This window comes from Leptodactylus fuscus, chromosome 1, assembly GCF_031893055.1.
Source record: "Leptodactylus fuscus isolate aLepFus1 chromosome 1, aLepFus1.hap2, whole genome shotgun sequence".
Classification (NCBI taxonomy): Eukaryota; Metazoa; Chordata; class Amphibia; order Anura; family Leptodactylidae; genus Leptodactylus; species Leptodactylus fuscus.
Window position 1 is genome coordinate 330,793,021 of NC_134265.1, and position 21,844 is coordinate 330,814,864.

At 46.7% G+C, this 21,844-nt stretch overlaps 1 protein-coding gene across 1 annotated transcript in view; it reads right to left on the bottom strand.

Annotated features, from left to right (window-relative positions):
• Positions 1-21,844, bottom strand: part of GRK4 (G protein-coupled receptor kinase 4) — a 165,345-nt gene that overhangs the window by 39,614 nt on the left and 103,887 nt on the right. The window contains exon 4 of the mRNA XM_075261099.1: positions 3,880-3,957. Within this exon, the coding sequence (XP_075117200.1) occupies positions 3,880-3,957 (78 nt within the window). The remainder of the gene's footprint in view (positions 1-3,879; positions 3,958-21,844) is intronic.

Sequence of the window (21,844 nt, forward strand, 5' to 3'; positions counted from 1 at the left end):
CTCTTCCTCATAACCGTGACCTTTCTGCAGCTTAGTCCTATAAAAATGAATACAACTAAGCTGCAATACCAGGCAAGGCCACTACGCAATATATGGCGCTGTGCCTGGTAAACAATGAAGAGGGTGCAAGAATCCACAGCTCTTTCAACTAGACCATCAGCGAGGCTACTGACCCCCCCCCCCCCCCCCCTTATCTTTAAGGGATCCTATCATTAAAACTCATTTTTTTTCTGCCTACCACATCGGAATAGCCATAAGAAAGGCTATTCTCCCACCTTTAGATGTCTTCTCCGCGCCACCGTTCAATATATAACCCGGTTTTCGTTGGTATGCAGATGAGCTCTCTCGCAGCACTGGGGGTGGGCCCCAGCGCTCAAACAGCACTGGGGGCGTCCCCAATGCTGCGAGAGAACTCTACAGCGCCGCCTCCAACTTCTTCAGGAACAGGTCTTCTTCACGTCTTCTTCCGGGGGTTGGCTTCAAACTTGTAGGCTTCGTGCAAAGCAGACTGCACATGCCCAACGGCCACAAGAAAATGGCCGCTTACAAAGTATTGTAAGCGGTCATTTTCTTGTGGCCGGCAGGCATGCACAGTGGGATGCCCGAGGCCTAGAAGTTTGAAGCCACCGCCAGAAGAAGACCCGTTCCTGACGAAGATGGAGGTGGCGCTGGAGAGTTCTCTCGCAGCATTGGGGACGCCCCCAGTGCTGCTTGAGCGCTGGGCCCCGCCTCCAGTGCTGCGAGAGAACTCATTGGCATACCGACGAAAACCAGATTATATATCGAACGGCGGTGCAGAGAAGACATCTAAAGGTGGGAGTAGAATAGCCTTTCTTAAGGGTATTCCGACGTGGTAGGCAGAAAAAAAATGAGTTTTAATTATAGGATCCCTTTAACGGAAGTCTACTACCTGCCCCAAACATACTCTGCTCTCCATTTTACATAGCAGATTACAATGATAAAAATCATACCTTTATTAAATGTCACTTTGGTAAATTTGGGAAAAAAAACAACCTTGAAGTTGTTTGCAAATGAAGCAGTTGGTGCACTGGAGACTCAGCTCCCTGGAGCATTGCTCTTGCCATTTGGATCTCTACCATCTCCTCTCTACACCACCCAGTGCAGTAACAATTGATCCTCCCACTGTTATGACATCACCCTTCCCACTTGAGCAGTGCTCCTAGAGCTGAAGCCCCGCCTCCAGTGCACCAACTGCCTCACTTGCCTAAGGGCTAGTTCACACAGAGGCAAGGAGGCGGATTTTGACAGCGGATTTCGCCTCAAAATCCGCCTCCATACAATGGTGGTCTATGGAGACCACTAGCGTTCTTTTTTCCGCTAGCGGAAAAAAGAAGCAAGTTGTCCTTTCTTCAGGCGGATTCCGAGGCTCTCCGAGCCGTGGCTTCCGCCTGGCGGCAGCAACCTCCGGAGTCGGTCCACTCATTTGAGCCGACTCTGGAGGGGGAACCCGTGACACGACGATCGTGGTAGGCGGGTTTTGACCCGAGAGTGACGCAGCTCCCCGCGTCACTCTTGGTGTCAAAATACGCCCCCACCCCCCACCCCCCGATGTAAACGAGCCCTAAGACTTCAAAACTCTTTTTTTTCCAAACCTACAAAGGTGACATTTTCACAATCCATGAGGTCAAAGAGTTTTACTGGAGCGTCAATGATGCAAAGTCTCAAATGTAATGGCCTTAGACGACAAAAACGGTCTCTCCTCTACCCAGCCTGTTGCTAAGCAAAGATCCAAAAATTTTCCTGAAATAATATTTCCCCGCTTTCGCTTGCATCATTTTGCATTTTAGGAGTAGCGCCAACAGAAGCTGCCATTTTTTCCTTTTTTGCTGTTTTTTTCATTACAAGGTGTGAAGTCTGAGACACGGTCTACGATGTTTTCACACGGGATTACATTTAATGAATTACTTTACCATATGTTAGTGCACTAGTGCCCTCCACAGCAAATGAAAACTACTTGAGACTGTGAGTCACCTCCTCAAGATTGTTCACGGGATTCCTCAAACCACACAGTAGCTGAAATGACAGCTGGGCATCAATAAACACCTCCTGGCACTTCCAAGTTGTGGTCGAGTAAAACCACTGACCTCTCAGTCAATGTCAAGGGCAAAGGCCTTGCTATTTCAATATTGCAGCAGATGCGATCGGCATTGCCAGCCCAACTATGAACCAACTCTGCTGTATTTCTCAGACCTGAAATCTCACAAGATGATCATTGGATGAACAACTACAGGCAATATCCAGTCCTCGGTCCATGTCAGCAGAAACTACCTGCACGCAACTCAAGAGGCAGCAACGCACAATCATCTAAGAGTCTGCAACCATAGAATTTATATGGACCCAAGTCATGGACCCCGAGGCACACAGGAGCAAGAATTTTAAGAAGGAACTAGAAATATGCTTCCTAAAAGCCTACCTCCAGTAACCAGGAGAAAAAAAAACTCTCTAAAAATATGCACCTCAGTCGATAAAAAGAAGATCCAAATATAGTATCGGAAATTAAGATGTCTGTAAATTAGCGTAATTCACTTCAGACTGTATACATTCATTTCCGTATAGGGCACAATACACTTGAAATTACTGCAGCACTTTACTTCCTCCCTTCCATGCAAGGTGGAATTCTAAGATGTCCTTATATATCACATTCAGGCCTGGTTCACATCTACGTTCAGTATTCCATTCGGGAACCCCCACCTGAACGGATTACCGAATGCATTGACAAGCAGTGAGCAATGAAAGTCCATAGACTATAATGGGGTCCGTGTGTTTTCCGCACGGTGCCCGCACGAGTAATGCGAAGAAAAAAGTAGTTCATGAAGTACTTTTCTCTCTGCAGGTTCCGTGCGGACACTGCACAGACCCTATTCCAATCTATGGCGTCCGTGTGCTTTCATAAGCTCACTGCTTGTCAATGCGTTCGGTATTCCGTTCTGGGGTCTCCATGAGGACTCCCCGAACAGAATACCGAACGCAGATGTGAACCGGGCCTTACTGACCCAGTTACGAGAGCTCTACTCATTAGGAAAAATTACAATATTCCTGAATAATTCCTTAGACTTCTTCTAGGCAATTTGGGACCCCTGGGGGGCTTTGGGGTTTGATTGGATTTGCAGACATACTGAGGATCTAATAGAGAGAAAACTGTGTGCACCAACTCCACATCTATGGCTCCCCCTTCTTGTGTTCTCTCCCTAGTTAATATGTCTGCCTTTGTGTTTATTAGATCTATTGTATCTTATTGTCTATTGTTCTATCCATGTTACAATGGTCTATTGTTAGCTTATTTTTGTTGTCTTTGTCGACTTCATAAATTAGAACTTAAACTTCTATGCGCTATTGTTATTCCACTTTCATTGACACCTCGGACGTGGATTTACAATTTCCCTGCTCTGTTAGGCTCGGTTCACATCTGCGTTCGGGCAGTCCACTTGGGGCCCCCTTCCTAAATGGAAACATATCCGCATAAAAAAAAGCGGTTACCTTAGGAAATGGGCAGACCCCATAGACTATAATGGGGACCATGTGATCTCCAAGACGGCGGGAACAACCTCCCTGCCAAAAACTGTCTGCAACTACCGAGAAGATCTGATGGAAGGCAAAGGGCAAAGCTCACACCAAATACTGATGGGATTTCACGTCATTCACTTTGCATTTTCTTAATTAATAAAAATAAACTATTAACCCTTCCATTTCTAAAAGCATTTCCTATTTTGCAGTATTTTTCCCCCCACCTGCCCATATTAATAAGTCTATCATCTGCTACGAAATGGTTTATTACTTCTGATAACAGAACTTCAAAAACTGGCAAAAGTAAGAGCGAGACTATGTGAACACATGGTGAATAAATTACAAGTGACTCACCCCGTTATTGAAGTAGGTATCCAAAACCTTGAGACCATGATCTTTGCGCTTTTCATCTGAGGCCACCTCATATTCTGCCTACGAAAGGGAAACAATAAAAAGTTTATAGTATCAACCAATAACGATCATAGAAAAAATAAAGAAAAACGCAATAAAATTGAGGTTAAAAAATTATATATAAAAAAATGTTTTAATAAATTCCAATTACCGGTAACTTTCTTGGTAGGAGTTAAAAGAGAACGAGACTGCTCACCACCTACAAAGCTCTCATATGCTTAGCACCTGCAAAACAGAGGTGTCTGCAACGTATTCCAGGCCTACATAAGGCTGCGCTGGGCCAAGTTTAGATTACAAGGCTAAATATTGACTAGCAGAAATGTATACAATCTGGCCGTTGTAGAACAGGCTGTCATACTGGAGAGATACAGAAATCCACTGTTTCTATAAGCGGCCACAGTAAAATGGCCGAACAGACATGCACAGCCGGCTCTGCCCGAAGCCCGAGAGAGCAGACTGCGCATGCGCAGAATTTAGATTCTGAACGCAGGCTCGGCCAGAAGACGACTACACTACAGCTGTAGAAGGTGGAGGGTCTTCAGGCAGCACAGGGAACGCCCCCTGTGCTGTCTGGAGACTTATTTACATACTGGGAAAAAACGGTATATCAACTGAACGGCGGTGCGGAGCAGAAATACAAAGGTAGGGGACAAATAGCCTTTCTTAAGGCTATTCCGACATGGTATTGCCTCAAAAAGGGATTCTAATGATAGAATCTCTTTAAAGGGGTTGTCCCATCACATGGATCCTATCTATACTGCTTGTTAATGTGGATGTAAGACTTTTCCTAAATACACTGCTTCAGCAAAACTGCTTTGTTTGTACATTATCTTAATTTATTCATTCACTTCATTGTTGACGCTTAGAGATGAGCGAACAGTGTTCTATCGAACTCATGTTCGATCGGATATTAGGCTGTTCGGCATGTTTGAATCGAATCGAACACCGCGTGGTAAAGTGCGCCATTACTCGATTCCCCTCCCACCTTCCCTGGCGCCTTTTTTGCTCCAATAACAGCGCAGGGTAGGTGGGACAGGAACTACGACACCGGTGACGTTGAGAAAAGTAGGCAAAACCCATTGGCTGCCGAAAACATGTGACCTCTAATTTAAAAGAACAGCGCCGCCCAGGTTCGCGTCATTCTGAGCTTGCAATTCACCGAGGACGGAGGTTTCCGTCCAGCTAGCTAGGGCTTAGATTCTGGGTAGGCAGGGACAGGCTAGGATAGGAAGGAGAAGACAACCACAACAGCTCTTGTAAGAGCTAAATTCCAGGGAGAAGCTTGTCAGTGTAACGTGGCACTGACGGGCTCAATCGCCGCAACCCAGCTTTCCCAGGATCCTGAATGGAATACACTGTCAGTGTATTCCCGTATACCCGATATATACCCCGATACCCGTTCCAACGGTGTGCCCCCCCACCTTCACCCCAGAAATACCCTGCAAGTCCCCTAGCAATAGGATTGGGGCTATATACACCCACAATTTTTACTACTGGTATACAGTGCCATTGTCTGACTGGGAATTCAAAGAATATATTGGGAATACAAATACCCTCATTTCTTGCTACTGCCATATAGTGCCAGTGTCTGACTGGGAATTCAAAGAATATATTGGGGTTACGTGCACCCACAATTTTTACTACTGGTATACAGTGCCATTGTCTGACTGGGAATTCAAAGAATATATTGGGAATACAAATACCCTCATTTCTTGCTACTGCCATATAGTGCCAGTGTCTGACTGGGAATTCAAAGAATATATTGGGGTTACGTGCACCCACAATTTTTACTACTGGTATACAGTGCCATTGTCTGACTGGGAATTCAAAGAATATATTGGGAATACAAATACCCTCATTTCTTGCTACTGCCATATAGTGCCAGTTTCTGACTGGTAATTCAAAGAATATATTGGGGTTACGTGCACCCACAATTTTTACTACTGGTATACAGTGCCATTGTCTGACTGGGAATTCAAAGAATATATTGGGAATACAAATACCCTCATTTCTTGCTACTGCCATATAGTGCCAGTTTCTGACTGGTAATTCAAAGAATATGTTGCACACCTAATGAACTAACACTGGTGTGGTTGGGGGGGTTTATATTCTTTATTCACTTTATCTGTAATCATAAGGGACATGCATCAATATGGAGAGTAGGACCTCCCTTCTTCTTGCTATCTGAGGTGCACTACAATAAGTGTCCTTACATACTATCTAGTAGTTATACATTAGCATCAAGTTCTCAGTCATTCCTAACATCAGTGACTGTATCAACATATACTGAACAATACAATATGAGAATATAACAACAACATGGCTGCAGCAATTAATCACTGTACCTGTAATCATAAGGGACATGCATCAATATGGAGAGTAGGACCTCCCTTCTTCTTGCTATCTGAGGTGCACTACAATAAGTGTCCCACCAGAAACACACCTCTGAGATACATGGTCCCACTCTAGTGTCAGATTACAGGACCTGTAAACTGCTAGTCTGACACTAGGTAATATCCAAATTTTTGTGTGGTGGATCTTTCTGTATATATCTCACATTCTTCCCCACTAAATTAATGTCGTCCTCGACATTCCGCATTTCCACAATTATGTGGGTTGTCTTAAGGTACTTTAGTAATTGGGAACAATCAATTGGTGGTGATATCTCCAATAGAGGTCAATGCCTCATTGTGACATATGTTCCTATAAAAATGTCACAAGTTACTTCTAGGTCCGTTGCTAGCTAAGAGACCTAGAAGAGCCAATGTTAGCACTGGTTCTAAGTAGTATTGGACCACCATGCATAACAATGCTACTACAATATCTGAACCTCATTTTATGAGGTGGAGATTGGTCAGGTCTAATTTTTGCATTAAATACGACCATATAACCTCACAGTTTCTATCGCTAAACAACTAGAAACATTGCCAAATAAACAAACTAATTGTAAACATAACAGTGCAATTGCTTTGAAGGTAAATAGTCTTTATATCCGCTCACAGTTCTCCAGAAAATATGCTGGTGGTAGGTACCATTCAGGTTGTTTCTCTTGGCCAATGGTTTTCACTACCTGTTTAGCATGAAAACTTCTTGGTACCCGACTTGGTTCTCCCATGGTATCATAAGTAAGTGTAACCGGCCTTCGCCTTTCTCTCGCAACAGAAGATCTTTTCAAAGTCTGTTGTCCTGAAATTTCTGTTTCTTCATCTGTTTCTGGGTCTGTTGATTCAGATTCCTCCATCCATACTTCTTCCTCTGGAGTTGTTGCAGATTCCTCTGATGACTTTTCCGATTCTGACAGTAGACCTTCAGGTGATGCCAAGATCTCTGATGAATTTTGTGGTTCAAATTCTGCTGCATCAGGATTAAGTTTACTGCCTTGTGCTGTATAGTTATCTGTTGTAGGTGAACTTAATGAACACATTTCATCTTCTTCATCAACACTATCAGTTTCATATCCTACATGTGATGTTGGTTTTGGTTGCTTTGCTTTGGAGGATCTCTCTTGGCCTAACAATTCAGCAGTCTGCTGTACATCTGGAAGATAGTCACAAGATAATAACAGATTACGGTGCAAAATCCTTGATCTGTTGCCACCTGACTCTGGTTTTACCTCATACACTGGACTGTTTTCGTGTTTTCTTCTCACGACAACATAAATCTTATCTTCCCAATAGGAGCGAAGTTTTCCTGGTCCTCCTTTCTCATGTAAGTTCTTCACTAGAACTCGACTTCCTGGAGTAAGTTCAGCACCATGACTTTTTTGATCATAGTATTCCTTGCTTTTACATGCTGACTTCTTTGCTGTTTCTGAAGCTATTTTATAAGCTTCTGCCATTCTCTTTTTCCAGACTGTAACATAATCCGCGTAAGTTTTGTATTTCTCTGATACTGGAGTGTCAAACATTATGTCAATTGGAAGTCTTGGTGATCGACCATACAATAGGTAGAAAGGTGAATACCCTGTTGCTTCACTTCTAGTACAATTGTAAGCGTGGACAACTTTTGACAAAGAATTCTTCCAGTCTTGCTTTTCTTCCTCTGTAAGAGTTCTCAACATTGACAACAACGTACGATTAAAACGTTCAACCTGTCCATTACCCTCTGGGTGATATGGAGTTGTATGAGAATTCTGAATTCTGCAGTATTTCCCAAGTCTTGCAAATAACTGATTTTCAAATTCTCTTCCCAGATCATGGTGTAATTTTGTTGGAAAGCCAAACTTTAGAGCAAAATCATTAAATATCTTGTCTGCTGCAGTCTTACCAGACTTGTTTGTGGTAGCATATGCCTGTGCAAACCTTGTAAAATGATCCATTACAACAAGGATGTACTCATATCCTCCTTTGCATTTTTCCAGATGCAGAAAATCAATCGATACCATTTCAAAAGGATAGGTGGAGACAATGTTGTTCAATGGTGCTCTGGTTGGTTTATTGGGACGTTTGTCTTTTAGACACTTGCATTCTCTGGTGACATAATGCTCAATATCCTTCTGCATATATGGCCAGAAAAAGCGTTCTCTAACAAGATTGACAGTTCTTTCTACTCCTAAGTGTCCCATTTGCTCATGGAGTTCTTTGAATACTGTCCTATGGTAGACTTTTGGCAGGACTAATTGTAAGTTATGGCTAGTCTTCCTATAAAGAATACCATCTGAATTGAGGTATAACTTAGACCATTCTCTGAATAAGGCAGTTACAGCTGGTGGTTCTGTTTGTCTCTCCTTCTTAGCCGGAAATCTGTTTTGATGTTTGTAGTGTAGCAGTCTCCCAATGATCTTGTCTTCTTCTTGTGCTTTTCTGATAGTTTCTTTTGGGAGCTGGTTAACGCTTGCTCTGAGGCTTTGTTCAGCTTCTCCAGCTGTACTTTCTACAGTTACAGGGCACCACCATGGCATATGTTCCTCCTCTTGTATCTGAACTGCTTGGACAGTGCTACCAATAGCTTCCATGCTGATTTCTTGGGAACATTCCTTCATATACTGGTCAGGATCTAGTGGCATTCTTGACAATCCATCAGCGTCTGCATTTGCTTTCCCTGGGCGGTATTTAATGCTAAAATTGAAGTCTGCAAGTTCTGACACCCATCTATGGCCAGTTGCATTTAATTTCGCTGTAGTGAGAACATAGGTAAGTGGATTGTTGTCTGTATATACAACAAATGATGGACTATAGTACAAGTAGTCTCTAAAACGGTCACATATTGCCCATTTCATTGCCAAAAACTCAAGTTTCCCCGAGTGCAAATGGTAGTTTTTCTCTGCTGCAGTAAGAGTTCTTGAGCCATAACCAATAACTCTCAACTTGCCATTTTGCCTTTGATATAGGACAGCACCAAGTCCTTCCTGAGACGCATCACAGTGCAGTATGAATGGGATGTTGAAGTCTGGATATCCCATCACTGGTGGCTTAACTAACAAATCAATCAGTCTCTCCAGGATTTCTTGATGATGGGCAGTCCAATTGATGGGCTGATGTGCAGGAAGTTGACTTTTTCCCTTCTGTTTGGATCTATCTCTCTTTGCTTTCTTTTGTGTGGGTGATGGTGAACAAGGCCCTACCGACAGTAGATCATACAGTGGAGCGGCAATCCGGGAGAAATTTTGAATATATGTCCGGTAGTAAGACAGAAAACCTAGTATTTTTCTAAGCTCTCCCACTGTAGATGGAGGTTTGTTTTTCAAAGCCATTACTGGAGCAATTTCTGCTGGATCCATAGTATAGCCATCAGCAGAGACACTCTTACCTAGGAACCGGACTTGTCTTTTGAACAGCTCACATTTCTTCGGTGTTAGCTTGATTCCATGCTGTTGGTAGCGCTGAAGCACAGTCCGTACATGTTCCACATGTTCAGTGAAAGACTTACTGTGAACCAGGTTGTCATCAAGATATGGTTGACAGATACTGTCTCTCAGTCCTTCCAAGCATTCTTCCATGCTTCTCTGAAATTCCGCTGGAGCTGAGCTGAGCCCAAAAGGAATACGGATCCATTCATATAATCCCCAAGGTGTTATAAAGGCTGTCAAAGGCCTACTGGATTCTTCCATAAATCCTTGGTGATAGGCTTTCCCTTGATCAAGCACAGAAAACCATGAACTTCCTGACAAACTATTCAGCATATCTTGGATTCTCGGTATAGGATGACGGTCAGGAACTGACTTCTGGTTTAGTTCTCTATAATCACAGCAGAGTCTCAGGCTACCATCTCGTTTTCTTACACATACTATAGGAGAAGAGTAGGATGATTTTGACTTTCTAATCCATCCTCTATTTATCAGGTCTTGTAGGTACTCCTTCACTTCGTTATGAAGCGGTTTTGGCACCGAAGTATATGTCTTTTTAACGGGGGTGGTGTCTTTTAGATTAATCTTTAATTGGAGTGATGGAATACATCCAACATCAGACTCATCTCTGGAGAAGGCATGACATTCTTCTCTTAACATCTGCCTTACTATGCACTGTTCGTCTGCATCAAGATGATCCGTAGGAACCGGAGGATCCCATTCCTCTTTAACTGAAGACACTTCACCCTCTGCTTTGTCAACATTTTCCACTGTTTGTATGTTTGCAGTCAAAGAAGAAACTTGAACAGGTTTTATGCAAGCTGGGTATACCGCTTTGACTGTTTCCAAGTGACCCAACACGGTTTTTGGATCCAGTACAATATCATGTTTAGTGGGGTTCATTACTGGAATGGTTACCCGAGCATAGTTGTCATAAGGTACAATCACAACTGTCTCATCTGTATATATTCCCTCTGGTAACTGTGCAGTGTTACTTGGCACAAAGAGCTTTTCCTGGTTCTTCTTATGAGGTCCCACATGGACACCACACTTGACACCCATTATAGTACCTGCAGGAATAATGGTACGACGTACTCCAGTTCTTACCTCCTTCACAAATGTTTCTGCTTGGCTCACTTGGACGGTCTTTACCACCATCTCTGCTCTTCTTGTCGGCAGTGAAAATGATGCAGCCAGTGTACTCACCAAAGATGATGAAGGGATTTTTCTCAGGATGACTTCCTCAATCACATTATATCCAATGATTGGCTCTTCAGCTACATTATTGTCACTGGATACTAGAAAAGGCACCAGAAGTTCTATGTTGTCATTACCAGGGGACAGCTGAAAGGTTACTTCTATCCAACCAATGAAAGGAATTTCGGTCTTGTTTACCGCTCTCCCGCATAATGGTTCAGAGCCTAGTAATTCTTCCACTGCCCTTACTTCTGTTTGAGGAAGGTACTGCTGCCGCCAACTGTCATTGATGATACTTGCTTGAGCTCCAGTGTCCCATAATGCCTGAAGAGGAACCCCATTTAGTTTACATAGGACCATACACCTTTTTCCTATTAAATTGATGAGTTTTCTTTGGCCTCTCGACACACTTTCACTCATCTGTAAGTTAGTTGTCGTGCACTTCCTAGAGGTGACTTGCTGTATACTGTTCTGTTGAAGCTCCAGTTGTTGGATACGATCACATACATTTTGGAAATAAGTATGTAGCAGATTTTCTTTGGCTTCCATACCTGAAGATGGTACTTTCTTTGGTTGGGACTGGGGCTTGGCACAGGTTACTGATTGTCCCTCATCAGCAACCTCCTGTCTTTTAACTGTGCAGATCTGGGTGCACAACATCCCCTAGTGTAATGTCCTTCTTTGCCACATTTGTAGCAGTGGCGACATGTATGACCTTGATTTGATGTCTTGCAGGCCTCACAAATTGGATTCTGCTTATTTCTGGAAGTTACTTGGGATGAAACCAATCTTGGTTCTTGAGAAGTCTTAAGTAACTTTTTCAATTCTGACATCTCATTCCTCAGTTCTTTCACAGCCTCCTCCCAGTTTGTCACTTCTGTATCTCCTGAAAGTGGAACTTTCTTTGATTTTAGCGTAGGTGGGGCGGTTTGAGTTGTAGATGACTCTACTTTTGTAAGTAATCCTTGTTGTGTGGTACCAGCCTGCATTTCGCCAAGTTTGCTGATTTTGCTGGAAGAGTACTTCTTTAATTTCTGTTCCCTCTCTTGTTCCCAACTGGCAGCTTCATTCATTTTCTTTATTAATACGTCATCAGTGACAGTGGGATCATCCAAATAAGGTTTCAATTGGAATTTAATGTGTTCACTGAGCAGTCCTGTTCCTACTGATCTCAGGAATTTCCTTTGAATCAAATCCGTTTCAAATTTTTCCTCTGCTCCCACTTCTCTAGAGGCAAAGAGAAGTCTGTCTTTTAGTTCTATAGCCCTGAAGAGGAAATTTTGAGGAGATTCTTTGCTGTCTTGCGAGATATTTACCAGCTGGTGGTATAAGTCCGAGTTGCTCTCCTCCTTGTAGTGTCCTTTTAGGATAGTCTTCAGCTGTGGCAGTGTTAGATCACTTTTCATCTCTAACATATTTCTTATACTCAGGCCGGGGCTTATTGCTTTAACTACTGCCTCAATCACTTCTAATTCACTGTAGCCCTTTTGCAGTCCCATGTCTATCTGGTGCATGAGATTTGTGTAAGACAGTTTGTCTTTTTGACCTCTTTCACCAATTTGACCACTAATTTTAAAGTCTTTCCGTATTGTCATTTCTGGCCACATGTTCTGTGGAGAAGTCCTGCAGTAAGTCTCTCTCTCTGACACCTCTTGCTTTGCTTGACTTGATGTCTCAGAAACAAGGGCTTTTTCTAACAGTTTGCTAGATTCCTGGAATGCTTTCTGCAAAGCAAGGTACTGTGCCTTTAAATCTTCCAATTGAGTCTGGGTCTTAGTCTCTTTTGCCTGTGCCCCGACCTTTGCCTCTGAATACAGATCTGTAATGAACTGTTTGCACTTTTGGAGGAACAGACAGGTAACATCTTCATCCTCTGTTTCTCCCACTTCATCAAGCAGTTTATTGATGGCATTCAGCAGGTGCCTGCAGGTTCTGGCTTTGGAGATTTGCTCCCCTGGCACTTTAAGATATTTGCTAACAGCACCCAGTTCATCAAATGTTAGATGCAGCAAGGACTCACTAATGTCATTAATACAGCTCTCCACATCCATTGTCAGTCTGCTGGGCAGGATCTCACTGAGGGGACACTCACAGGATATCACTGAGATGGCTGCACTGTACAATTGGTTCTTTTCTATCTCTTATTGAGTGAATTCTGCTCTGTATCTTCTATGAATTGTCACTACATCCCATCCTCGTCGCCATTTTTGTTGCACACCTAATGAACTAACACTGGTGTGGTTGGGGGGGTTTATATTCTTTATTCACTTTATCTGTAATCATAAGGGACATGCATCAATATGGAGAGTAGGACCTCCCTTCTTCTTGCTATCTGAGGTGCACTACAATAAGTGTCCTTACATACTATCTAGTAGTTATACATTAGCATCAAGTTCTCAGTCATTCCTAACATCAGTGACTGTATCAACATATACTGAACAATACAATATGAGAATATAACAACAACATGGCTGCAGCAATTAATCACTGTACCTGTAATCATAAGGGACATGCATCAATATGGAGAGTAGGACCTCCCTTCTTCTTGCTATCTGAGGTGCACTACAATAAGTGTCCCACCAGAAACACACCTCTGAGATACATGGTCCCACTCTAGTGTCAGATTACAGGACCTGTAAACTGCTAGTCTGACACTAGGTAATATCCAAATTTTTGTGTGGTGGATCTTTCTGTATATATCTCACAAATATATTGTGGTTACGTGCACCCACAATTTTTACTACTGGTATACAGTGCCATTGTCTGACTGGGAATTCAAAGAATATATTGGGAATACAAATACCCTCATTTCTTGCTACTGCCATATAGTGCCAGTGTCTGACTGGGAATTCAAAGAATATATTGGGAATACAAATACCCTCATTTCTTGCTACTGCCATATAGTGCTAGTTTCTGACTGTTAATTCAAAGAATATATTGGGGTTACGTGCACCCACAATTTTTACTACTGGTATACAGTGCCAATTTCTAACTAGGAATTCAAAATGCGCAAGGCTCCCGGAAAGGGACGTGGACGAGGCCGTGGGCGAGGTCGGGGGAATGGTTCTGGGGAGCAAGGTAGCAGTGAAGCCACAGGGCGTCCCGTGCCTACTCCTGTGGGGCAGCAAGCATTGCGCCACTCCACAGTGCCAGGGTTGCTTGCCACATTAACTAAACTGCAGGGTACAAACCTTAGTAGGCCCGAGAACCAGGAACAGGTCTTGCAATGGCTGTCAGAGAACGCTTACAGCACATTGTCCAGCAGCCAGTCAGACTCTGCCTCCTCTCCTCCTATTACCCAACAGTCTTGTCTTCCTTCCTCCCAAAATTCCGAAGCTTTACAGAACAATAACCCAAACTGTCCCTGCTCCCCAGAGCTGTTCTCCGCTCCTTTCATTGTCCCTCAACCTGCCTCTCCACGTCACGATTCCACGAACCTAACAGAGGAGCATCTGTGTCCAGATGCTCAAACACTAGAGTCTCCTCCATCTCCGTTCGATTTGGTGGTGGATGACCAGCAACCCACCCTCATCGACGATGATGTGACGCAGTTGCCGTCAGGGCATCCAGTTGACCGGCGCATTGTGCGGGAGGAGGAGATGAGACAGGAGTTGGAAGAGGAAGTGGTGGATGATGAGGACACTGACCCGACCTGGACAGGGGGGATGTCAAGCGGGGAAAGTAGTGTGGATGTTGAGGCAGGTGCAGCACCAAAAAGGGTAGCTAGAGGCAGAGGCAGAGGTAAGCAGCTTAGGCGAAGCCAGGCCACACCCGGAATCTCCCAAGATGTTCCAGTTCGTACCCAGCCCCGAAAAACTCCCACCTCGAGGGCACGTTTCTCGAAGGTGTGGAGTTTTTTCAAGGAATGCGCCGAGGACAGATATAGTGTTGTCTGCACAATTTGCCTCTCGAAATTGATTAGGGGCTCTGAGAAGAGCAACCTGTCCACCACTTCAATGCGCCGTCATTTGGAATCCAAGCACTGGAATCAGTGGCAGGCAGCAACGGCAGGACAAAGGCCGCCTGCCGTTCACGCCACTGCCACTGCCTCTGCCACTGCCTCTGCCTCTGCCACTGCCACTGCTGACTGTGCTGGCGATGCACTCCAGAGGACGAGCCAGGACACCACTTCATCTGCCTCCGCCACTTTGTTGACTTCTACCTCATCCTCCCCTGGTCCTGTCTTATCTCCTTCTCCTGCACCATCAAAGGCACCATCAGGCGTTTCTTTACAACAACCCACCATCTCTCAGACATTGGAGCGGCGGCAGAAATACACTGCTAACCACCCACACGCGCAAGCCTTGAACGCCAACATCGCTAAACTGCTGGCCCAGGAGATGTTGGCGTTCCGGCTTGTTGAAACTCCCGCCTTCCTGGACCTGATGGCAACTGCGGCACCTCGCTATGCCGTCCCTAGCCGTCACTACTTCTCCCGGTGTGCCGTCCCCGCCTTGCACCAGCACGTGTCACTCAACATCAGGCGGGCCCTTAGTTCCGCGCTTTGCACAAAGGTCCACTTGACCACCGACGCGTGGACAAGTGCATGCGGACAGGGACGCTACATTTCACTGACGGCACACTGGGTGAATGTAGTTGAGGCTGGGACTGCTTCCCAAACTGGCCCGGTGTACCTCGTCTCCCCGCCTAACATTCCTGGCAGGGACACGAGAAGAACACCCCCCTCCTCCTCCTCCTCTACCGCCTCCTCCTCCGCCACCGCCTCCTCCTCCGCCACCGCCTCCTCCTCCGCTGTTAGATTGACCCCAGCTACGAGTTGGAAACGTTGCAGCACTGGCGTTGGTAGACGTCAGCAGGCTGTGCTGAAGCTGATCAGCTTGGGGGACAGACAGCACACTGCCTCCGAGGTGAGGGATGCCCTCCTCGATGAGACGGCAATATGGTTTGAGCCGCTGCACCTGGGCCCAGGCATGGTCGTTTGTGATAACGGCCGGAACCTGGTAGCAGCTCTGGAGCTTGCCGGACTCCAACATGTTCCATGCCTGGCCCACGTCTTCAACCTAGTGGTGCAACGTTTCCTAAAGAGCTACCCCAATGTTCCAGAGCTACTGGTGAAAGTGCGGCGCATGTGCGCCCACTTTCGCAAGTCGACAGTAGCCGCTGCTAGCTTAAAATCTCTCCAGCAACGCCTGCATGTGCCACAACACCGGCTTTTGTGCGACGTCCCCACACGCTGGAACTCAACGTTTCAGATGTTGAATAGAGTGGTTGAGCAGCAGAGACCTTTGATGGAATACCAGCTACAAAACCCTAGGGTGCCACAAAGTCAGCTGCCTCAGTTTCACATCCATGAGTGGCCATGGATGAGAGACCTTTGTGACATCCTACGGGTCTTTGAGGAGTCGACAAGGAGGGTGAGCTCTGAGGATGCGATGGTGAGCCTTACAATCCCGCTCTTGTGTGTTCTGAGAGAATCCCTGATTGACATCAGGGATAACTCAGATCACACAGAGGAGTTAGGGATAGCATCCGATCCGTCACAGCTGGAGAGTAGGTCCACACATCTGTCCGCTTCACTGCGTTTAATGGAGGAGGAGGAGGAGGAGGAGGAGGAAGAAGAGTTGTCCGATGATGTGATGGTGATACAGGAGGCTTCCGGGCAACTTCGAATCGTCCCATTGTTGCAGCGCGGATGGGTAGACATGGAGGATGAGGAGGAAATGGAGATTGAACTTTCCGGTGGGGCCAGAGGAGTCATGCCAACTAACACTGTGGCAGACATGGCTGAGTTCATGTTGGGGTGCTTTACAACCGACAAGCGTATTGTCAAAATCATGGAGGACAACCAGTACTGGATCTTTGCTATCCTTGACCCCCGGTATAAAAACAACATCTCGTCTTTTATTCCGGTAGAGGGGAGGGCCAATCGCATCAATGCTTGCCACAGGCAATTGGTGCAGAATATGATGGAGATGTTTCCAGCATGTGACGTTGGCGGCAGGGAGGGCAGTTCCTCCAGTAGGCAACCAAGTTCTCACCGGTCCACACAAACGAGGGGCACACTGTCTAAGGTCTGGGACACCTTGATGGCACCCCCTCGCCAAAGTGCCGCCACGGAGGGTCCTAGTGTCACCAGGCGTGAGAAGTATAGGCGCATGTTGCGGGAATACCTTTCCGACCACAGCCCTGTCCTCTCCGACCCCTCTGCGCCCTACACGTATTGGGTGTCGAAGTTGGACCTGTGGCTTGAACTTGCCCTATATGCCTTGGAGGTGCTGTCCTGTCCTGCCGCCAGCGTCCTATCTGAGAGGGTGTTCAGTGCAGCCGGTGGCATCATCACTGACAAGCGCACCCGTCTGTCAGCTGAGAGTGCCGACCGGCTCACTTTGATAAAAATGAACCACCACTGGGTAGAGCCGTCATTTTTGTGCCCACCTGTGTAAAGCACCCCAACATGAAACTCCATGTCTGTACTCAACCTCTCCAATTCCTCCGCATCCTCATACTCATCCACCATAAGCGTTGCACAATTCTGCTAATACTAGGCTCCCTCCACCCTGATTTCCCCCAACTCTGCTGGTTAGAGGCTCCCTCCACCCTGATTTCCACCAACTCTGCTGGTTAGAGGCTCCCTCCACCATGAATTGGTCCAAACTGGGCTGTTTAGCGGCTCCCTCCACCATGAATTGGTCCAAACTGGGGTTTTTAGAGGCTCCCTCCACCATGAATTGGTCCAAACTGGGGTTTTTAGAGGCTCCCTCCACCATGAATTGGTCCAAACTGGGGGGTTTTAGAGGCTCCCTCCACCATGAATTTGCCCAAACTGGGCTGTTTAGAGGCTCCCTCCACCATGAATTGGTCCAAACTGGGCTGGTTAGAGGCTCCCTCCACCATGAATTGGTCCAAACTGGGTTTTTTAGAGGCTCCCTCCACCATGAATTGGTCCAAACTTGGCTGTTTAGAGGCTCCCTCCACCATTAATTGGTCCAAACTGGGCTGGTTAGAGGCTCTCTCCACCATGAATTGGTCCAAACTGGGTTTTTTAGAGGCTCCCTCCACCATGAATTTGCCCAAACTGGGCTGTTTAGAGGCTCCCTCCACCATGAATTTGCCCAAACTGGGCTGGTTAGAGGCTCCCTCCACCATGAATTGGTCCAAACTGGGGTTTTTAGAGGCTCCCTCCACCATGAATTGGTCCAAACTTGGCTGTTTAGAGGCTCCCTCCACCATGAATTGGTCCAAACTGGGGTGGTTAGAGGCTCCCTCCACCATTAATTGGTCCAAACTGGGCTGGTTAGAGGCTCCCTCCACCATTAATTGGTCCAAACTGGGCTGGTTAGAGGCTCCCTCCACCATTAATTGGTCCAAACTGGGCTGGTTAGAGGCTCCCTCCACCATGAATTGGTCCAAACTGGGGTTTTTAGAGGCTCCCTCCACCATGAATTGGTCCAAACTTGGCTGTTTAGAGGCTCCCTCCACCATTAATTGGTCCAAACTGGGCTGGTTAGAGGCTCCCTCCACCATGAATTGGTCCAAACTGGGTTTTTTAGAGGCTCCCTCCACCATGAATTGGTCCAAACTGGGCTGTTTAGCGGCTCCCTCCACCATTAATTGGTCCAAACTGGGCTGGTTAGAGGCTCCCTCCACCATGAATTTGCCCAAACTGGGCTGTTTAGAGGCTCCCTCCACCATGAATTTGCCCAAACTGGGCTGGTTAAAGGCTCCCTCCACCATAAATTGGTCCAAACTGGGGTTTTTAGAGGCTCCCTCCACCATGAATTGGTCCAAACTTGGCTGTTTAGAGGCTCCCTCCACCATTAATTGGTCCAAACTGGGCTGTTTAGAGGCTCCCTCCAACATGAATTGGTCCAAACTGGGCTGGTTAGAGGCTCCCTCCACCATTAATTGGTCCAAACTGGGCTGGTTAGAGGCTCCCTCCACCATGAATTTGCCCAAACTGGGCTGTTTAGAGGCTCCCTCCAACATGAATTGGTCCAAACTGGGTTTTTTAGAGGCTCCCTCCACCATGAATTGGTCCAAACTGGGCTGGTTAGAGGCTCCCTCCACCATGAATTTGCCCAAACTGGGCTGTTTAGAGGCTCCCTCCACCATGAATTTGCCCAAACTGGGCTGGTTAGAGGCTCCCTCCACCATGAATTGGTCCAAACTGGGGTTTTTAGAGGCTCCCTCCACCATGAATTGGTCCAAACTTGGCTGTTTAGAGGCTCCCTCCACCATGAATTGGTCCAAACTGGGGTGGTTAGAGGCTCCCTCCACCATTAATTGGTCCAAACTGGGCTGGTTAGAGGCTCCCTCCACCATTAATTGGTCCAAACTGGGCTGGTTAGAGGCTCCCTCCACCATTAATTGGTCCAAACTGGGCTGGTTAGAGGCTCCCTCCACCATTAATTGGTCCAAACTGGGCTGGTTAGAGGCTCCCTCCACCATGAATTTGCCCAAACTGGGCTGTTTAGAGGCTCCCTCCACCATGAATTGGTCCAAACTGGGTTTTTTAGAGGCTCCCTCCACCATGAATTGGTCCAAACTGGGCTGTTTAGAGGCTCCCTCCACCATGAATTTGCCCAAACTGGGCTGTTTAGCGGCTCCCTCCACCATTAATTGGTCCAAACTGGGCTGGTTAGAGGCTCCCTCCACCATGAATTTGCCCAAACTGGGCTGTTTAGAGGCTCCCTCCACCATGAATTTGCCCAAACTGGGCTGGTTAGAGGTTCCCTCCACCATGAATTGGTCCAAACTGGGGTTTTTAGAGGCTCCCTCCACCATGAATTGGTCCAAACTTGGCTGTTTAGAGGCTCCCTCCACCATGAATTGGTCCAAACTGGGGTGGTTAGAGGCTCCCTCCACCATTAATTGGTCCAAACTGGGCTGGTTAGAGGCTCCCTCCACCATTAATTGGTCCAAACTGGGCTGGTTAGAGGCTCCCTCCACCACTAATTGGTCCAAACTGGGCTGGTTAGAGGCTCCCTCCACCATGAATTGGTCCAAACTGGGTTTTTTAGAGGCTCCCTCCACCATGAATTGGTCCAAACTGGGGTTTTTAGAGGCTCCCTCCACCATGAATTGGTCCAAACTGGGCTGTTTAGCGGCTCCCTCCACCATTAATTGGTCCAAACTGGGCTGGTTAGAGGCTCCCTCCACCATGAATTTGCCCAAACTGGGCTGTTTAGAGGCTCCCTCCACCATGAATTTGCCCAAACTGGGCTGGTTAGAGGCTCCCTCCACCATGAATTGGTCCAAACTGGGGTTTTTAGAGGCTCCCTCCACCATTAATTGGTCCAAACTGGGCTGGTTAGAGGCTCCCTCCACCATGAATTGGTCCAAACTGGGTTTTTTTAGAGGCTCCCTCCACCATTAATTGGTCCAAACTGGGCTGTTTAGAGGCTCCCTCCACCATTAATTGGTCCAAACTGGGCTGGTTAGAGGCTCCCTCCACCATGAATTTGCCCAAACTGGGCTGTTTAGAGGCTCCCTCCACCATTAATTGGTCCAAACTGGGCTGGTTAGAGGCTCCCTCCACCATGAATTGGTCCAAACTGGGTTTTTTAGAGGCTCCCTCCACCATGAATTTGCCCAAACTGGGCTGTTTAGAGGCTCCCTCCACCATTAATTGGTCCAAACTGGGCTGGATAGAGGCTCCCTCCACCATGAATTTGCCCAAACTGGGGTTTTTAGAGGCTCCCTCCACCATGAATTGGTCCAAACTGGGCTGTTTAGAGGCTCCCTCCACCATGAATTTGCCCAAACTGGGCTGTTTAGCGGCTCCCTCCACCATTAATTGGTCCAAACTGGGCTGGTTAGAGGCTCCCTCCACCATGAATTTGCCCAAACTGGGCTGGTTAGAGGCTCCCTCCACCATGAATTGGTCCAAACTGGGGTTTTTAGAGGCTCCCTCCACCATGAATTGGTCCAAACTTGGCTGTTTAGAGGCTCCCTCCACCATGAATTGGTCCAAACTGGGGTGGTTAGAGGCTCCCTCCATCATTAATTGGTCCAAACTGGGCTGGTTAGAGGCTCCCTCCACCATTAATTGGTCCAAACTGGGCTGGTTAGAGGCTCCCTCCACCATTAATTGGTCCAAACTGGGCTGGTTAGAGGCTCCCTCCACCATGAATTGGTCCAAACTGGGGTTTTTAGAGGCTCCCTCCACCATGAATTGGTCCAAACTGGGGTTTTTAGAGGCTCCCTCCACCATGAATTGGTCCAAACTGGGCTGTTTAGCGGCTCCCTCCACCATTAATTGGTCCAAACTGGGCTGGTTAGAGGCTCCTTCCACCATGAATTTGCCCAAACTGGGCTGTTTAGAGGCTCCCTCCACCATGAATTTGCCCAAACTGGGCTGGTTAGAGGCTCCCTCCACCATGAATTGGTCCAAACTGGGTTTTTTAGAGGCTCCCTCCACCATGAATTTGCCCAAACTGGGCTGTTTAGAGGCTCCCTCCACCATGAATTGGTCCAAACTGGGCTGGTTAGAGGCTCCCTCCACCATGAATTTCCCAAAACTTGGCTGTTTAGAGGCTCCCTCCACCATTAATTGGTCCAAACTGGGCTGGTTAGAGGCTCCCTCCACCATGAATTTGCCCAAACTGGGCTGTTTAGAGGCTCCCTCCACCATGAATTGGTCCAAACTGGGTTTTTTAGAGGCTCCCTCCACCATGAATTGGTCCAAACTGGGCTGTTTAGAGGCTCCCTCCACCATGAATTTGCCCAAACTGGGCTGTTTAGCGGCTCCCTCCACCATTAATTGGTCCAAACTGGGCTGGTTAGAGGCTCCCTCCACCATGAATTTGCCCAAACTGGGCTGTTTAGAGGCTCCCTCCACCATGAATTTGCCCAAACTGGGCTGGTTAGAGGCTCCCTCCACCATGAATTGGTCCAAACTGGGGTTTTTAGAGGCTCCCTCCACCATGAATTGGTCCAAACTTGGCTGATTAGAGGCTCCCTCCA